The following is a 19489-nucleotide window of genomic DNA, read 5'->3' as shown; positions in this document are numbered from 1 at the left end:
TTTGATTGTCCGCATGTGCTGATTAATCAATTTGAGTAGGATCTGCAGGATTAACTACCCCATTATTCCCCCTGTACGAACAGATAAGAGATAAGACTTTAAAATATCATATTCCATTTATCATTTATTTTTAGGTCCCTGCTGATGAGGGTGAAATAAAAACTGAGGTGATATTAGGCAGAACAGCAACATGGGGAAAGTGTTGGGGGAGGAGGATAAGAGAAGGCGGCATGAGGAGAGAAAAAAAATCTCTTAACTGCAGATTTTAGTGCTTCAGAAGACGGGGAAAAAAAGAGTCAGCTTTGTACATCTTCAAACATGGCACAGAAAACCAAGTTGTGCAGCTGGGAGTGAGAGAGCGGAGAGAAAAGGGGGGCGGAGAGACAAGAGGAACAGGAAGTTGATGGGAAAGTGATAGCTGTCTCCACCTGGAGTATAGCCTGAGCTGTGTTAAAAGGAAAGGCAAAGCGAGGGAAAGGAGGGAGCTCCTGCAGTTGACTCCTCTCCTGTGCTCTGTTTTAGGTAAGTTTGGCTCTCATAACAAGAATAGCTAGCTTAGCCGGTCCAACAATGGCACTTTTCCTGTTTACCCCACTCACTATCTATCCAGTCTATAAATTCTCAATCTGCCAGCTGTTTAATGTGTTATGTCATGTGGTAATGCCTTTGATTCCAACATGCCTCCGTTTGTAAATACAAGAGGCACTCAAAAGGCTGTGGTTTCTTTACAAGCATGGCGCCCCCGGCGCTTTGGTTGGGAATGCATTGAGAGGCAGAAGGATTGAAAGAGTAAGGGAGGGAGTGAGAGAGAGGTGGTTAGAAACTGTATACACTTCCCGTTGCTCTTCTGCCAACCCCTCTCCCCGCTGCTTCTGGTTGCGCAGGCAGGCAGTGTGTGAGAAATGTGAGAGGGAGGAGTATATCCTCTCTCCTGGCTGAACACAGCTCCGTAATTATGCACTTTTCAGCAGGTTTTACCTTTAACACTTTCCTCCCGGGGTTGAGATTAGTGCTCACCATGCTTGATTTACTGCACAATTACTGAACAAGAGCTCTATGTAATCAATAAACAGGAAGGGGAAAAGTAGTAGGCTTTGAAGTATAGTTTGAGATTTTTTGCACGATTGAGCAGTGTATATGGTGCAGCCAGGAAGGGCAGCTTGGCTGCGATGCCAGTCTGTGAAATATCTATTATATGAGACACGCCTCTTTACTTTACCAGCTCTGTAAGCCTCTGTACACTGCTTAACTACCCAAGTGGAAAACGACATCTTTTTTCCTCACCCACTGCTTAACACAAAGGTCAGCGACGAACTGTCTGATCCTCCAAAACATTAGATTAAAATCACAAGTTGCCTCGTAAAACTGGGTCTAAAAGTGTCCGTATAACTTTGATGCAGCAGTAACATGAGAGGGCATACAAAGCACTCCTGTGTGGTAGCTCGCTGTGCCCTGTGTGAAATGTCCCCAGATGGGCAGCCAGCACAATGACCTCCATGATGACACTTGCTAATGGCATGAGCAGTTATTTTAGGAAGCTCCTGTGAGCGGCCATCACAAGTCTTTCCGGGGCTCTGCAAAGCTTTTTGCCTGCATGACCAAAGCAATAGTGCTCTTCCAATTAGTCTGCTCCGTGTTTGATTTTTAGTGATGACAACTATATCTCAGCTGCAATTATGCTGCACTGGGAATGATGAGGGTTTAGGTTATTGATCGTCAATTGATCAGCCTGATCAATGAGCACTTTTGTTTCCTTTTTTTTTATGGAGAGTGCAGTTATGTTTTTTTCTTTGGCTAATGAGCAGGCCCAACAGAATGACCCTGTAAAGAATCTGTGTTAGCAATGCCCATATGTATTAGTGATAGAGTTGGCGATGCTCATGGGAGGGTGCGGCACAGAGCTTCATTTTTCAACTGAAGCACCCTGGCTCCCTGTGGGTATGGGTCAAAGGCTACTGTGGGTCGTACAAAGAAAAAGAAATCCAAATGTGCTCCTTATGAGAGGGGGCAACAGCTGCGCCATTTCTGCATTTTAATTATATTACACTATATTATTATTCAACAAGGTTGCAGCTTCTTCCCGAATGATGAACAGTGAGGTTCAGAGCATGTGTGTAGTGATTTTTTATGTTGTACAAAGACCCTGACACTTTCAATAATTCAAATTAAAGAAGCGCTGTATTTTTTTTTTGCACCACTCAAAATCTTCAGCTTGTTATCTCTAGTTTATAGTACAATGTCAGGGTTTCACTCATTTAAGTTGCAGCCTCTCAGGTGCCCTGTATGGAAGAGTTTACAGGTGAAACTGGTGGGTGTTTGCTGTATGAATTGCTTGAAGAACCCTCAACAGCGGTTTCACTCCAACAAGGTACTTCATGTTCCGTGGAAAAATAAGCCCACATATAGACCCACTCTGTATATTCACCTCCACTCAACCCCACTCCACCCTGTTAATTTTCATTTTAAGAAGAGGCCCTCTCAAAGGCCACGTTGCGCCTTTTGTCAGCGCGATGCTGCTAATAAAGATAGCTGTGTAAGACTGGGTTAAATATTGACACTGGCTGAGCAAATCATGGCTGTTCTTAATTAGCTGGCGTCTCCAGCGGGCTCGTGCGAGGGCAGTGCACGAACAACTAAACATTTCCCCTTACCACATCTCAAACGCTTCTCCCCCAAAACACATCTCTATGAATTTTACATAAAACGCTACAAGAGAGTCAGAAAACATACAGTGTTGCAGCTATCACAGTCTTATTGCATAGCCTGAAGCAGCAACCAATTATGTGGTAATGAAATATTTACACTACCAAACTGAGAACGCCAGAGGTGAAAGCTTGATAATACAAGCCTGAGGAGACAGTATTGTGTGTCTCCTCTGTGTCGTTACGTCAGCCAAAAGGTGGAACAGGAGATCAGGCCAGGACAATAGGCACAGTAGCAAGAGCATGGGCAGGCGGATGGCTTCTGGCCTTACCTATCGCTGCGGGCACATTTAGGGGCTTTTTTGGGGGTCACAGTGTCTAAGGGGACAGATGATAGTAACATTTTCTCTTTAGGCGGCTTCGTCAGGCGTGTTAAGTTTTACCCCTTGACTCATTTCAACTTCTGACGGCTACTTCCTCCAATGATACAGCGATGAATCTGCATTCCTGGCATAGCGTGATGTTTGTTCTCCAGGACTAATTGTGTTTGGGTAATGTTCCTGCTCTGAATTTAATTCTCACTGACTGCATTAATCATTACAAGTGCTGTCTGCCTGTATCTTAATCCAACACCCCCCTATCCCCCAACTCAGCGTCTCCCCCTTACTCATATAGACCTCCTCCGCCCTTCGCGCTCTCTGCTGTATGCTTCGTCCCCTTGTACAAAGCTTTTGGCTGCCTACATTTGCAGTTGCTCCACAAGGCCATCCTGCCATTGTGTGGCTGGCAAGTGACAAATGAGAGGCAGTGAGGTGTTGGAGACTCGTGTCAGCTGTGTGGGTGCAGGGCTGCCTCTGCTTTTACCCTACTAACACATCAGTGACCAACAGTACAGCCGAGTATAGATCTACAAACTCGGTCATCTTGCTCTTATCTACTTTCATGACAGCTCTGTTAAGCCAACCAGTGCTGATCCACTCCTACATCCCTGAGACTTTCATAGAAATCACATGGAAGTCATACATTTACAAGAGAACTGTGTTTGAGAGTTAGCTTTAAGTTGCCTTAGCCCGACATCATCGTGTAATTCTGTGGTCTACAATGCAAACATTTGCCAGGCTGTATTTGAATAAGTTGAACACACAATCAACAAAAGCACAGGAGTACAAGACCTGTCACTCAAGATGTGGTGTCAGCCCAATTTTGTAGCCAGAAGACAGGGTGTGTTATTTAAGGTAATATTAGTGGCCTCTGGATGTAGTCATCTTTGTCTGCTTGAAGCCACTCAGGTTGTAGAGTGCAGTATTGAGAAGGAAGGTGGGTGCTGACAGAAGGTGTGTTTTTTGTTTCCTTTATCTTGTTTAAATCAAACTTTGGCCTTCACGGTTTAAGAGATAGAGATATTCCTGTTAAGTATTGGCAGTTGGCACAGCCAAAAGACTTGTCACAACACAAACCTGTTCTTTTTCCCCACTAATTAAACAAGTTATTACTATAGTAAGAGTGCTAGTAAAACATGTCTGCATTTGCGTTTTATTCCAACTGTTCAATCTGAACATGTCAGCCTGCAGCGTGCCTCCTGTTCTGCAAAGATGAACATCAAAAAATGTTCCTCCCAAGCCCTGTGCAAGTAATTATTGTCGCCGCTGTCCAAAATGACGGGTTGTGATGTTGACACAGTGCTGTGGGTGAAGGAGAGAAGGGCTGGGGCAGGTCCTGATTTGCCCCATTCAGTTTCCAGATGGTACCTTGCCAGTACACATGTCATCAAGTGGCTGCAGCAGTTGTTTGGGTACCCCCATGGCTCCACCCTGCCCTCGCCTCCTGCAGGCAAACTTATTGTACTGCAATTTTGGCAAGCTCCTCCCAGCATGGCTTTCATAAAAGCACCAGGAGGTTAAGCTGTTAATTAGCTACTGAAAGAGGAGGCCAACAGCTTGCTGTTAATTTGCTTTACTGTTTTTTTTTTTTCTTTTCTTATTCAGGGATTGACATCATTTCCTGCCTGTTTTGGAGACATCGCTGTGTGTCACAAAAGCAGGACGATGCTCATTAAAAAGGGAGGAAATGTGTTTATCTGGCTATGATTACAAGTGCACATTATGTATGTATAGCCATGCTTATCCAAATGTTCTTAATGAGAGCGGCCCTGGACGCCGGTGCGGGGCTCCTGTGGGCATAGGCCCAGGCTCGTTATCACCACACAGGGCATTGATCTCTCCACCGCCTGCTTGCGTATCCTCCTCCTCCTCCCCGTTTCAAAGACAGTGACTCGCACATGAATTATGTGGACACATTGATCAGCTGATTGAGAGCTATTGTTTAGAGCCCTGGGTCATTATTGAAGGAGGGATTACCCAACTCTTGTTTTGTGCGTGCGTATGTGAGAGTGCATTACTCAGCTCCTTGTCACAGCACATACTCCCCTTAGCTCACCTTAGATTTCCAACGGCTACACGAATGCGCGCACACTTACACACGCACTTACAGCAGCCTACACAATCAACATGGCCCAAATGACTGCCTGCATTGATTGCCTTCCCTCTGCAATTATGTTCCCATTGTTTACTTTCTAGCATCTTACTCATTCAAACGGAATTCAATAATTATTGCTTTATTTAATGTTAAAGTAAGTAAGAGTGGTGGGTGTGGAGCGCCAGTAGCTGCATTGTCTTTAAGTGTCTCCCTGACCCCCCTCGCAGGCTACTTTGTTTCATCGGCCGATGTTAAGTCATGCTCTCCAAGGACACCCACAGCGATCCATCTTTACCTCTCTGGCCTCCCTTACGACACAGAGGTCCGTTTTGTTTCCCTCTTCCCTCCCAGAGACAAATATGCAGCCGGGTTTTATTCACCGGTAGTGATGGATCATTTCTACACTAAGGCAGTGGAGGAAGCAACTTCGCACATTATGGGCTTTGAGACAGAGGGACAGGATGCAGCGGAGGGGTGGCAGGGATTAGGGAGAGTAAAGGAGAAGAAAGGACAAGGGTGGAGATGAGGTTCAGGAAGCAGTAGGAAGGCAGTTTGGGCCTGGAATACGCAGTCCCCTTAAGCCACAACCTAACTGTTAGGCATGTTGCAGCTTGCAGTGGCTAATTCAAAGCAGCCACCGCACTTGGCACCCAGTGGGGCCTCTGTGGTTGGAGCTGTTGTTCCTGCTGCTGGCAGACAGGGAATCACAGGCCAAACTGCGAGCACTCACCCTGCTTTGCTTTCCTAAATAACCTCCTTACGTTCCAGGGGAATCCCAGAGTGCGGATTTATGAGAAGCAAGTCCCCAACAAATCTCTGCACGTGTACAAATGCACTGCTGCGGGAAAAAACGGGGTCATAGTAAATACGATGGCCTCAGTTGTCAAACAGTGAGACTCAAGCCACACAAGGGTGTTTACTTCTCCCTTTGGGCCATGGTTTGTCTTTCAACCCAGCGGGCACGTTACATTGTCTCCCTTTAGAGTGAAATAAAGCCAGCTCAATGGTTATAATTGCTGGCATGACATCACTATGTATGAGTAAGAAAGGCGCTGACGGACACATCTAACACCTCCCAACCCAGGAACTAGTTTGTATATTTTCATCGCAGGTGACTCCTCACTCTGTGATTACAGCGAATATAATCCTCTCATTCATACATGGAGAAAGTGCTGTCTGCTGTTTTGCAAAGCATTGTACCTTGTCAGGTGTGAGTTGCAGTTTTCCACCCGTGCAGGCCCCCCATGAAGTCTGCATACTCATGTGCACACACATAGAAAGAAGCAGACACCAGCTTTGAGTGCTGGGAATCAGGCAGACTGTTACAAAGCGATATCCAGGCAGATACCGGCTGGCTCTCTCACAGAGGGAATTTGGCAGCTCTCTCAGAATTGATAGCTATTTAGCTCACAGATAGTCATCTGTTTTAATGCATTAATTTTGTATTAACAGCACTGCCAAATTTAATGGTGGAAATTAGTGTATGACCATAATGGTGTGTGTGTGTGTGTGTGTGTGCGTGAGAGAGAGTCTGTTAGTGTGTGTACATTTCTGATGTTGTCTGTGTCTATACTTTGGTATGTGTTTGTTGCGTGTACATGCTGTATTATACGGCTCCATTGGGAGCCATTCTTTGGAATTACCGGCTCTCTGTCTCCCTTCCAGCCTTCCAGTAATACCCACCTCTATCTTGTGTTAGTTGGACTCTCTCAGCAACCACACTGTTTTGTGTTAAAGGTGCACTTTTACTTTGCATTTAAGTGGATGGAAATGCAGATGTATGCAGTGCTCTGGGTGGGTGGTGAAACTGATAGCGGCACGTATTGCCCACTCAGAGGGCATAGTGCACTGTAGAGTTGTGAGCGAGAGGATGGGGTGGTGCCCACACCGCCCCTGTCCCTCTTTACCTGAAAAAGCACAGAGCACTGCTTCAGCCTCCACAGAAAGAGATAAGGTGCTCCATGGAAGAGAGAGGCTTGAAAAACCAGGATGGTTTTTTAAACTATGAAAACCGACATAGTGTAAAACAGGCTTAGAACTGGTGCTTTCAGTGTAAAAGCTTAATTAAAGGTGATAAATCATGTTTTTAAACATCTTTTTAAATGTGTAGAAGAATAAAGTACAATTTAGGTTAATATAACCAGCCTCATTTCTTTCCAGTGTTGGACTGCAAAGCCTTTCATTTGCAATTCTATATATAATATAAAGTATAAAGTCAGACTGATGTATTTAAGACACACTTAAGGCACCTCCAGCCAATATGTCTCTGTGATCTTATCCCTTTAATAAGACCACACATACACTACATTCATATGCACATAGCATGTCTCCATTGCCCAACGGAGTACATCGCAGCATCCCAGGCGCTCACACATTTGTACTTGCTCAGCTGAATCTCCTATATGACGGCTGTAAATTCCCAGACAGTTCAGCGCTATTGAATCCATGCCACTGACCCAGCCGGCTCCCCTCCCATAATGCTCCACAGCTCCCCTCCTGTTGGGGCCGGGATAGGGCGCTCAGAAACCCCATCGCCGTGCCGACCAACTCCTCCCAGCTCAACATGACTTTTTCATTAAGCTGCCAAATTCCTGCACTGCAGTTGGAGGTGATTTATCATATAGGGGCTTCATTGCAGGTTCATAGGAAACAGACATAGGCCAGCTCTCAGGCATTATTATGTTTCACATTTAAAGTGTGCATGCTTATGTGAACCAGAGAAAGACACTGTTTCAGGCTTATAGATATGATCCTTAGAGTCTCTCTCACACGGTGAATTGCTACGGAATCCAGTGAGAATCCTTCGAGACAGTCCGTGCGTGTGATGGTCGGAGGGTTTTTGTTCTTGTGTGTTCTTCCAGGCGCTATGGTCTCATTTCCCCCGGAATACTGAATCAGCAGAGGCCACCTCTGTGATCAGTCTTTGGTTTGATGTCTTACCTCGTCCCCTGACTCTAAAATGCCCCAGACTGCCTCGGGTCACGGCCAGTGCAGAGTCGGTGAAAGTGGAGGTTTACAGGTGTAACCGTTTGACATTGTAGACAGAGCTACAAGCACTGGAGCAGGCCAGACTTGGCCCTGTTAAGGCCATCTTCCCGGCCAGTCAGGTTTATAGTGAATTACGGCCGATTCTGGGGCAGGCGGTCTCAGGTTCACTCCTATATAAACCCTGAGCTTTTTATGGGAAACTATAAAACTTCCAGGATTTTTTTTTCTACCCCCTGAGACTAGCTTTGAAGTTTCAGTCAGGTGCTGTCATTTTTTTCAGACTTGTCTTCTTGTAGATTTTTGGAGCCATGAGTAATTTGCAGCAAGACCTCTTTTTTTAATTTAAGACATCTGCTATGACTAAAAGCAGTGTGCATGATGGATTTGGTGATATCTATAACTGAATCTGTCTCTCAGGTTTCTCTCTACCTTCTGATACAATGTTTGTGCACAGAGGAAAAGGAGGGCTTCCACAATATCCAGCAACACCTATTCATGACATCATGGATGGCTTAAAACGAGGCGAGAAAGGAGAGCACACAGAGACACAGAGCCTTTTACAATCACCTAATAACTCTATTACAGCGAGCTGTGGGGCTCACAAAAAGGAGGGGGGGTAGAAAAACTCCTATTCCTTTTCCTGGAAGCGGTGTCTTAATGCACATTTTAGGTGTAGAAGTGAGAAATATGAAACCAAGGAGAGTGAAACACAATAGCTCAGAAAAGCCCATAGCAATATTACGATATTGCCAGAAAATTAAACATTAGGAGAAAGGGACAAGAGCATTTTAGGGAGGCGTAATATTGTTATGACTTTTTTTTCACCAGCCTGTCAACACCTGATTTAGAAATAATGTGGTTAAATGTCTAATGTTTCCATTGCTTTTAGAGTTTTTTCTAGCCAGCCAAAGAGACCTGGGAGTGCTGGGCAGGACAGCTAGGCTTCATTCTGCTGAATGCGTCAGTTTTTGAACCTTTTATCTGGGTTTAAACCTGGTCTGTTAGGTAAACACACAAAGGCATATGGTTCTGAAAGGTGGCATTTATTGAAAATACCGAGTAGACCCAACTTTGATTACAATCCTAAGCTTACAGCACTGTTAACCATTTTAAAAGTCGCCTTTTTGTTACTGCACATTGATATACTATTACTACTAAAGGTTTTAAAGAATCTACAGTTAACTCATCCCAACATTTTAGGACAACATATTAAATATACAGTACATTTCTTGTCCTCCCAGCATGCCTCACACGAGCCGTGGCGACCCAAGCAGATAAGAGTAAAAAGAGTAAAACTTTGGGTGATTGACATTGATTGCAGCCGCAGAAATCCACAGTGACGCTCCAGAGTTTGATATTAGAAGCAGCACATGACAGGCTCGACGCGTGAGGCCATACCGAGTCAGGGGCTTTTATTGTAAACATGCAGAAACAATCAGTGTGATGCTTTAGGATGGTGGTCAATAACTGTGTAGCTCACACCATGCCCAGCCATATTGTGCCGGCCTTGCGTCATTGATTGAGCCGTGCAGGAGGTAATTAGACTGGAGCTCTGTGGTGTGACTACAGGTTGTGGTGGTATGGTGTCGCTACGGGGGTGTCAGGCATGTGGTGTCACTCTGGAGGGAGGGCTGAAGGCTGGACCAGGCCTGCTGTTGAGTCTGGGAGGAAGTCCTTGGGTTGACAGGTCAATAGGAGTGCTGATTTCCTGTCCTCTGAAGGTTGTCCTCCTGTTGTGGAATGTTCCAGTCTGTCTCAGAATGCACTAAAACCCCCCCTGCTGCCTCCCCACCCGCTCACTTTGCCTCTCTTTCTCTATGAGAGAGCGAGGATTTAACTCACCATGATCAATATTTAGCATCCCATGCGTGAAACAAGCAGATGTTTGGAGTTTCCTTTTCAGAGACGGGAGGCTTCTGTTGAGTGAAGGGGATCAATGCTCCCTTCCGTCTGTGAGGCTGCAGACCCACGGCTTTCTGAAGGGTGGCTGATGCGATTCCTGCCCGCCTATGGGCCCATGAGATTTGCGCGCCTCCCAGGCCTCTCTCCTGTCCTGTTAGCCCGCTGATACAGACACTCACGCAGACAAAGTGCGCAGTCCAAACAGTTGTCCTGAAGTGGAAGAGGTCTGGATGTTAAACAACAGGGCTGTGATTGGGAATTGATTTGTTCATTTGCCAACTGTTTGAGTGAAAGTGAGTCGGTGGTGCCTAGCCAGCTATCTGCCATCTACAATAACCTCTTTTTCTCCCTCTCTCTTTCTTTCTCTTTCTCCCTCTCTCTCTCTCCATCCCCTCCCACAGCACCTGCAGCAGCACGAGAACGCGGTGGAGGGTGATGCCTGCTACTACCACTGTGTGCTGTGTAACTACTCGACCAAGGCCAAGCTCAACCTGATCCAGCATGTGCGCTCTATGAAGCACCAGCGCAGTGAGAGCCTCAGGAAGCTCCAGCGCCTGCAGAAGGGCCTGCCGGAGGAGGACGAAGACCTCAGCTCCATCTTTACCATCCGCAAATGCCCGTCTTCAGATACAGGTCAGCGCCTGCCCCTGTGGCCCTGTTTGAGTGTCTCTTTATGTGTGTCTGTCTTACCTATGCCTGCTTTGTACACATAAACACACATACATCCACTCCTTTGTGACACTTTTAATGCCTTAGTTTTTAATATTTGTCGATTTATTTTACTTTGACCCCCCTTAGAATGAGCAGAATAATGCATTAACGGCTACAACCACCAGTTTTCAGAGATGTTTTGTCCTAGTTTTTGATAGTTTAGTTAAAAAAGATGCCTGAGGTGTTACAGCTATAATTAAAATGCAAAAGTATTTAATGTGCATTGCTATTTTTAGACAAGAAAGACAGTATGCTACACCACAAAGTGTGGTTTGTACATTGCTAGAGCTGAGTGAAATACTAACCAAATAGAGGAGAGCAGGCTCCCACTCAGATATGGAATTAAAAACAGCATTACTGGAAGTTATGGCTCTTAATCTGATTTATTTTTCAAATATATTATTGATTTTGATGTTATTTTAGCTCCATATCATTTAGACAGAATATTCCTGCAAAAGCCTGCCTTCCCCAGTAAAAGCAGAGGTCCCTGTTAATAGGAGCTGTCGTTTCCAGCCATTAAAGACATATTGAGGCAGAGCACTAAGGCCAGAGAGGGAGGAGCCGGACAACAAGCAGCAGCTGCAACAACACAACAAGAACACCAGAACCAGATTCAGCTCCAACAACAGAAGCGTGACTGAAACAATGACCGCTCATTTATTACGGCATGATTATGAAGACAGAGCTGTGGTCAATTAACACTCATTCTTAGCACAGATTTGGTTTTCCAATCACTTTAACTCCCGTGCCCTGACAAAGGGCCTCTATTGTGCGTCCCTCCAAGAGGGAACCATTACTTCCCTCGCACACATACTCGCTGTCTGTGTTATGCAGGGGGGAAAAAAAGGAAACCCTGTGAAGACGCTTTGTTCCAAGGAGGCAGGGATAATGAAGCCAGCGGCCGGGAAATTGCGCAAAAGGCAGTCACAGATCTGAAGCAAATCATTAGAGAACATATTTAGCTGAGCAATTAGGGACAATTAAGCTTTCTGCTCGCTGCACTCCAAATATGTTAATGACTACAGTACAGTGGACAAGCCAACATGCAAAGGCAAGAGGAAGGGCCATTTGGGTTAAAAGGCTTGGGGGGGTTGGGAATTTGCTTTTTGTTTTCAGACAGGAGGAGTTGTTGTGCTCATTTGGCTGTTTTTTTGTGTGTGTGGCAGACGTGTTTATCTCTCTTTTTTTTTTAACCTTTAATGTGCTAGATGCCATGTTTGTGCCAGGGTGAGGGACTTTAGCTAAGGTAATGGACCCCCTGCAGTGGGGCTGTGTGTGGGCAGTTTAATTGCTCATACCAACATAAATTCATTTGGTGGTTCGTTTGATTCCTTACAAGGAGTTATTCAGAATATGTTGTTGTTAGTCCGACAAATGTCTGACATGTTCTCAATCCCAAATCACATGTGCTTTTATGGTTTCAGTATTTATAAGTCTTTTGTCTTTCACACTGATGAACACCAGACCAGTGATTAAGACCCATTATTATTTATATCTTTGTTGTTGTTTTCAGTCCAACAACACCTCCAGTTGTTCCTCTTTCTAATGTGTAAAAGAAATAAAGTGTGCAAGAAAAACAGAAAAAGATTATAATGCTTATCCCTCTTTGTCTGTAATCATTAACTGTAAAACTGCTGACTCCACACTTCTCGTCTACAATGTCACACACCAGATGCCTTGTTCCAACTGCATCAGCTGTGCTGGTCCATCTCATAGCCCCTCCCCTCCACCAGGGCTCAACCATTCCCTCCCAGTGTAATGTTTAATTTCCTCTTTGCTAGCTCTTCTGTGGCACGGGGCTCTCTTTTTTTTGTGGTTGAGGCATACTTGCTAAATCAGTGGAACGTTCCCTGGCTTGTTAAAACAAAGTTGCCCCTGGATTTCTGGGTCACCTAGACAGTAATTCCCTCGCCTGCTGCTGTGCTGTGATCCTGCAAGTGGTTCTCTGCTGGGCTTGTAACCTGCCTGGGACTTTTTCCTTAAACATATGAACAGCTTTGGCTCCTTATGAGGATGCAGCAAACACAGACTGCAGGGATTTGGTGCCACGTACAGTATGTTCTCTGCGCTAGATGTCCGAGGAGAGCAAGGACAGCAGAAATTAGCCGCTTTCCAATTAGACTAACATGTGGATAAAAGGCTCGCATTGTTTTAATTCTTTCTCATGGAGGAAAAAATGCTGCTCTGGCATGTTTCTCAATGTCCCCGCCTCCATTTGTCTTCTTTAACCCTTTATCTGTGGGGAAACAAAGGGGGCCTCAGAGGGACCCCGGCCCCATACAGCTGGTCAGTGTGCAGGGATCACTGAATACAGCTCAGCTCTGACTGCACCAGTGTTAGACTCTAGTTTTAAGGATAGCAGCTCATTAGCAGGTGGCAGGTAAACGGAGGACACAAAGTATTTAAGGGTTATTGGTGAAATAGAAGAGGTAAAACGGAGTGTCATGTTGATGTCAAGAGTGGTGACGTCTGAAAATTTAAAGCATAGATATCTGGAGAATAAGAGAGAGAAGTGGGGGAGAAATTTAAAAGAGGTGGGGGAAATGAGTTTGGGGAGCTTGCGTGTGAGAGCTCGTGTGACACTTGAGCGTCTGATGACCCTATTTCATATGAATGATGTTCACCAGGGCATATAACTCAATGACACATTGAGGTTTCTCATTTCTTAACATTTAATCGACTAAAGTTATTTTTTGAGCATGGAACAGAATGAGATCATGCCTTTTAAAAAGGGCAACGTTAAATTGCACTGAAGGGTTGGATGCCCTTCTGCCAGAAATGTTTGCTTTGTTTTGTGTTGAGAGAGAAAGAGAGAAAGAGAGAGGTAAGATATTAGTATTTTCCAGCAGCGGTGGCGTACATTTGTGTAAGGAGGAGGCAGAGATGGAGAACAAACGTGGCTGACAGTGTGGATTAGCTCCTGCTGTAAATCTGCCTCAGTCACAGATGGCAGGCCCTTGATCGCTGGGCTGTGACGGCTTGGCTCTGAACGCAGGAGGAAATCCCTGTCTGTGAGTGGAGGAGGCTGGGAAGGAGAAGGCTGGGGCCGCCTGGGCAGCCACCAGTCATTGTCTCCTGACTGTGTAGACATAGAAGCCTGGCTATTCAAGGGCGAAGGCTGGTGTGGGGAGGGGTTATCTTACTTTGACTCTGCAGTTGTTTCATCCACCACACCATGAGAGCTTGTAAGTGAAACTTAAGCCTCCAGTAAAGATCGCCGTTACTTTTAATGACCAGTTTGAGAAACTGGGCAGGGGAGCCGTGTGCGCATTATTAACTGGAAATGAGACCAAAGGATGCATACAAATGACTGCATAATAGTGGAATCCAATATGAGATCCATTGCTTGTTTCGCTAAAAGGGGTGCACTTTCAGGGTCACACACCTAATAGTGAGGCCTGTCCTGACAACAGAGGCATTTCTCTCCCCTCCCCTCATGCCTCCCTCTCCACCTCATGCATAATTCTTCAGATGCTCTGAAAAAGGCTGGAAAATGGGCTGTTACATGGAAAGTGCACTAATAAAGCAAATAGAGAAAAATCACTCATATTTTAGGGTTTGCACAAAACTGCAGCTCACATTGAGATTCAGACATGTGTCGACATCCACTCTGTCAAAATTGTTCTACCCAGTATCTTATTTGTACCGCACTGAACCGTGTCTTCATTTCTTTGTCTCATCCGCCGCTTCCAACTGCTTTCATGCAACATCTTAACAGGCTTTACTCTCCCCTGCTATCATATTCTAGCTATCTGCATGTCCAGTAGCAAGGCTAAAGCTGTTAAAGCCAGGTAAAATCAGAGGTGAGCCAGGCCACGCTCTGATGGCATGCAAGGGCCAGAGTCTGAGCTTTTTCTCCCCACAGGCAAGAGCGAAACAGACGGTAGCCATTTCTGGAATGTCCTCCTTTATTCATGCTTGTTAAAATGCAAAGTAAACCTTTCCAGAAACAGGATATTGTAGCCCCTAACCACCAGACCCTTTCTACATGCCACATTATGGCAAATCTGAAAGTAAGTTGCATAGAAAGACACTGCTGCAATGCGCTTTTAATAAAGGCTGTTATTGCCCTGGTGATGCAGAGTGGATATGAGGATGAGGGCTGTGCAGGCCTGGATGAGTAGGGCCCCAGAGGGCCCACAGCTCAGTCAGGCCTCCGTCAGTCGCCTGCCTTCTAATCCCTGTCCGAAGGGCATCCAGGCAGCATAGGAAATTGTTTGCTGTCCGCAGAACGTGCCAGGAAATTCATAAATACATTACTTTTCATTTTGAAAATATTACAAAAGACTTGACGTTTATTAAAAAGCCAAAATGATGGCTTTATAGATTTTCCAGTAGCGTATCAGCATTCATATGACCCCGCTGCTCTGACTAATACAGGCATGTCTCTTCTTTCTGCGTGCCCCCTGCTTTATGTGCAAGCTTGGTATAAATTCCTCTGCTGGCTCATCCTGTAATAGCAAATTGACCAGAAAGCCACAACTCTATTCTGGGACAGGCTGTGAATAAAAATGTCCTGTGTCCAGGTATTTACTACCTCTGCTAACTGAACCCTCGTTCTGTAAACACTGGCTGGATTTGCCACCAGGCTGCAATGTGGGCAAAGTCTGGGCTCTGCTGGGCCTGCCTGTCCCGTAGATCATGCTTAGTAGAGACCTGAAGCCGCATATATGTCGAAGGAGAAAGCGATGAGTTCAATGAGGACAAGTTAAATGCAATTGACTCTCAAGTTTTGGACATGAACTTTAAATGCAGTTTTGCTCATGCTGGGGGCCCTGTATGTTTTTTTTGCCCTGTGTCAGTTATGTCAAATGGGTGTAAATATGCGGCAGAATTTATTTTGCAAACTCGCATACCCATAAATGAGCACACACATAGGTGTCTGCACCGTGTGTGGGTGCCACAGGCTCCTCCTGTCATCAAGCCCATTTTCAGAGGAGACTGGCAGCACATTATAATATTGGTTTCCCCCTCTCTTGTCATTACCAGACACTCTCCTTGAAAGCTGATCCAAAAGATAGACAGTCCATCAGGAGACAGTCATCTCATTTGTACTTACTAAACGTGTTAATGAGTTCTATTTTCAGGCCTGGAGGCTTTGCTGCTGGATATTGGAGCAGAGGTGGCGATCGCTGGTGTGAGCGGCCGGATCTGAGGATCGGCTGGAGCTCGGAGGGGAGGGGAGGGAGGGAGAGGAGGTAATGCAGGAGCCCTGCTGCACCTCATGTCACTCACACGGAGTGACCACAGCCTCCACAGGGGCTGTCAGTCAGGGCTGAGGGCGGGAAGTCTGTGGTTGCAGACTGACACAGACAGTGGAGGAGAGAATAGATTAGGTGACAAAGACGTAATGGTTTTGATGGGTTTAATTATAGCAGCAGTCATGTCTCTGCCGTACAGGTGCATGAGAGGACGGAGGAACGGGTGAGTTTAAGACGGAGGGACAGGAGATGTGTTTTGATACAGCAAAGGACGAATGTATTGTTTGGTTTTATGGTCCAGTTATTCTCAGGGCAGAGTGTGAAATGTAAAAGTGGCTGACTTTTGAAGATGATGCAGGGTTTCGTCATCATTATGGGGACAAATACATGTAAAATACATTCTACATTTCTATGTAGAGCCTGTAAGTAGAGATTAACAGAGTATTAAGACAAAGAACCCTTTAATGTCCTCATTATCTGACCCATGATGGTTGGTTGTCTTTGTCAAAGAGCACTTAACAAGTACATTTTTATAGTGTAAATGTTGGAAAAATTAACTTGGTTACAGAGCAGTGCAAATTCAGTTTAGCTTGTCCTTATTTGTAAGACTGAGTAGTTATTTTTCACAAGTTTTGAGCACTCTATTTTCTCACTTGAACTTCCCCGCTGGCGCACATTATCATCTTACATCCAGCATGGTCTCATCTATGATATTGATTGCAGCACAAGTGTTTGCCAGGTGGTCTTGGAACTAAAACCAATAAATTGTTGAACACTTAGATAGCTTCATTTGTTATTATGTTTTTGTGTTGGGTGATCGGAGCCGCTCGCTGTCAGAATTAGCCGGCTCAGTTTGACCATAGGCAGCATCAGAGAGGAAGCGGGGGTAAAGTTTGGGAACTATCGAGTCGAGGCTTGGAAAGTTTTATTTAGCCATTTTTAATAAGGCTGTTTGTGCCCCCCAGAGAGAGCTGGTGGATCAAAGGGCATGATCTGTGCTATGGATGAGTTCACCCTGGGTCCAGCAGAGACGATCAGCCTCGCTGACAGCAAAACAAAACCAGGGAGTGAAGGATGCCCTATCCAGCAGCATGTTGCCCTCACACTCCGAAGGCTCCATTAGAATAAAAGCAGATGAAACAAAGACTGGCTGAAAGCACAGATGTTGTGATTCATTATCCACTCTCTGATAGATAGGCATGAGTAGTGAACAGAGTGTGTAAGTGTAGGTGTGTGTGTGTTGCTTAATGTGCGAATTCATGTTATGTTAGTTTCATTTGACAAAAACATCCTTGCAGACAAAAAAACATGCAGACACACACACGAAACACACACACACACACACGCGCACATGTTTTGAGTGCATTAGCAAAAAAGAGTCCCCTCCAGTGCCTCGACCACATCAACTAAAAGCAGCCAGGCAGATGGCAGCAATGAGAGAAGTGCAGAAATAATTCAATAGTGAACCTTTCTAACCTTTACCTGTGGGCGTGAGCACCAGTCATTGATTCACGCTGTGCTCAACAGTGCACTACACAGCACCTGAGGAGGGTGAGAGGAGGGTGGATGAAGAGAAATGGATGAGTTTGGTGAAAAAACACCAAAAGGATAATATGAGTGGGAGGGAGGCTGTGCTGCATGCTGGTGATGGGAGTGTGTGACTTTAGAGGGAACTTTGAAAAGATGGATATTGAAAATTATTCTGGTTATGTGTAGCTTCCGCCCTCTGCCCTCTTGCAGCCGGGTATCGGCGACATAAATTCTCACACCACTTGAAGTGTGATACAACCAGTGCAGGCCACAGTGGGCTGCCATTGATTATGAAGCACCTTTAGGTCCCGGGTCTGCCTGCTTCCAGAGATTTAAGACTGGATCCGCTGCCTGACTTGGTTTAACCACATGTGATCTGCTGCTTAGTGATAGTCTGGGACAAAATAGTTTCTGTTTGGTGGAATCTTTGGATGATCTTGCTGTTTGACTCGGTTAGATTTATAGTGTCTGCCCGAGTCCATTTGATGGCCCATCTCCCACAGTCTCTCATTGTCTGGCTGAAAACACTGCTCTGTCTCTGCTGTTTTATAAGTTGGCTGTGGATGTGTTCTTCCCGCTGTCCATTTGGAGCAAAGGAGCTTGGATGAGCTTAGTGATGGATGGTTTTTGAGTAAGGGAAAATGAACGAGGAGCCAGGCATTTACACTGTAAATGCACACTGAAGAGACACACTACGCCCAAAGCGAGGGGAAAAGAGTTGTAGTGCAACATTACGACTTTAACCAATTTACAAAAAGACTTTTGATTGCATTATCTTAAGTTTGGACCCAAAGTTAATCCCCTTCAACCATCATTTATGTATGTAATTACTTACACCCTGTGTTTGGCAAGACATGCGGCCTCTGACATGGACAGTAAAGACATCCAAGTTTCCTCATGTCATCCCCGTTTGACAGATTCCACAGTGCTTCTTTTATTAACACTGAAAAGAGGAAACTACAAGAAGTGCAGAACAAGTTTCTTTGTGTTAAAATAATGAGGAAAAGGAAGCTGCTTTAAGAAAAGTGTCTGTTTTCTGAATATGTCATTGCTTTGCATATTGCACTGATTTTTAAATCCTGCTGAAAATTGATGGGATTTTATGCCTTTCAGTGTTTTATTCTACTTGCATGTTAATTCGTGGCCCTGTTAATGTTTGTTAAAGATTCTTGTCACATAAAACCGTATTTCCAAACAAACGTTGGATAGCGACAGGAGGAAGAATAAGTTTGAAACAGCAGAAAAAGCAGCCCTGACCAATCAGAAGCATTAAGATGAATAATCCACTGTTTAGAAAGCAAGCAAAGGTCAATTTTCATGCTCCTTGCTCAGTAAGCATACAGGAGAGCATATCGAGTCAATTCAGCTGTGCTGCACAGTCAAGAGGGAAGGGCATGAGGGTCCTTTTTTTTCTTGCGTTGGTCGGCTATGTTAGCCAAGTGCTGCTATAAACAGATTATCTTAAAATGTATTCTTTGAAATAAAAATGCAGCTATTTTTTTTAAGCAAAACTCAGTGAGGAAATTAACCTTAGCAGTGCTGACTGTCTGGAAATGAATTCTTCTCACATAGATGCTAAATACTTCACACACTTGGGAAAGCCTAGATGGACACATATTTGTGAGGTTTGCAGAAAGGAGAACACAGTCGATGTGTTTGAATCCATGTCGCGGGTCGTTGTCAGTCTAACAGACGGGCCAGCACTCAGAGGTTTACTCGATTTAAGGTGGCACGGGGGGGCCAGAAAGGCAGCCAGAATTAGGAAAAATGGCCTCTGTTTTTGTCATGTTAAACTAAGCAAAAGAATCTAATTGGGTGGGGGAAAGGGAATGCCAATACTGTCTTTGTTTAAGGGCCCTCTGCAGTCACTTTGCAGGAGCCATTGTGCACTGACCACAATAGCATTAGTTTGTGCTCTTGTCCCGGGCTCCTCTTTTCTCTGGCTCTTGTGCAGTCAGCTCCTGTCCGTTCCACTCTGTCTCCACGCATCACTTCCACGCTCCGCCAGGGCTCAGGAAGGGACCCCGAAACATGCCCCCC

General features: G+C 45.2%; 1 protein-coding gene across 1 annotated transcript in view; it reads left to right on the top strand.

Moving 5' to 3' along the window:
• The window catches only part of zfhx3b (zinc finger homeobox 3b), a 130750-nt gene that overhangs the window by 63576 nt on the left and 47685 nt on the right, over positions 1-19489 (top strand). The window contains exon 5 of the mRNA XM_069657257.1: positions 10409-10640. Within this exon, the coding sequence (XP_069513358.1) occupies positions 10409-10640 (232 nt within the window). The remainder of the gene's footprint in view (positions 1-10408; positions 10641-19489) is intronic.

Source organism: Semicossyphus pulcher, unplaced genomic scaffold, assembly GCF_022749685.1.
Source record: "Semicossyphus pulcher isolate SPU_LCO1_2020_fin unplaced genomic scaffold, fSemPul1.0.p SCAF_1, whole genome shotgun sequence".
Lineage (NCBI taxonomy): Eukaryota > Metazoa > Chordata > Actinopteri > Labriformes > Labridae > Semicossyphus > Semicossyphus pulcher.
The sequence above is the reverse complement of the archived record's forward strand: the minus strand, read 5'-3'. Positions and strand labels throughout refer to the sequence as shown.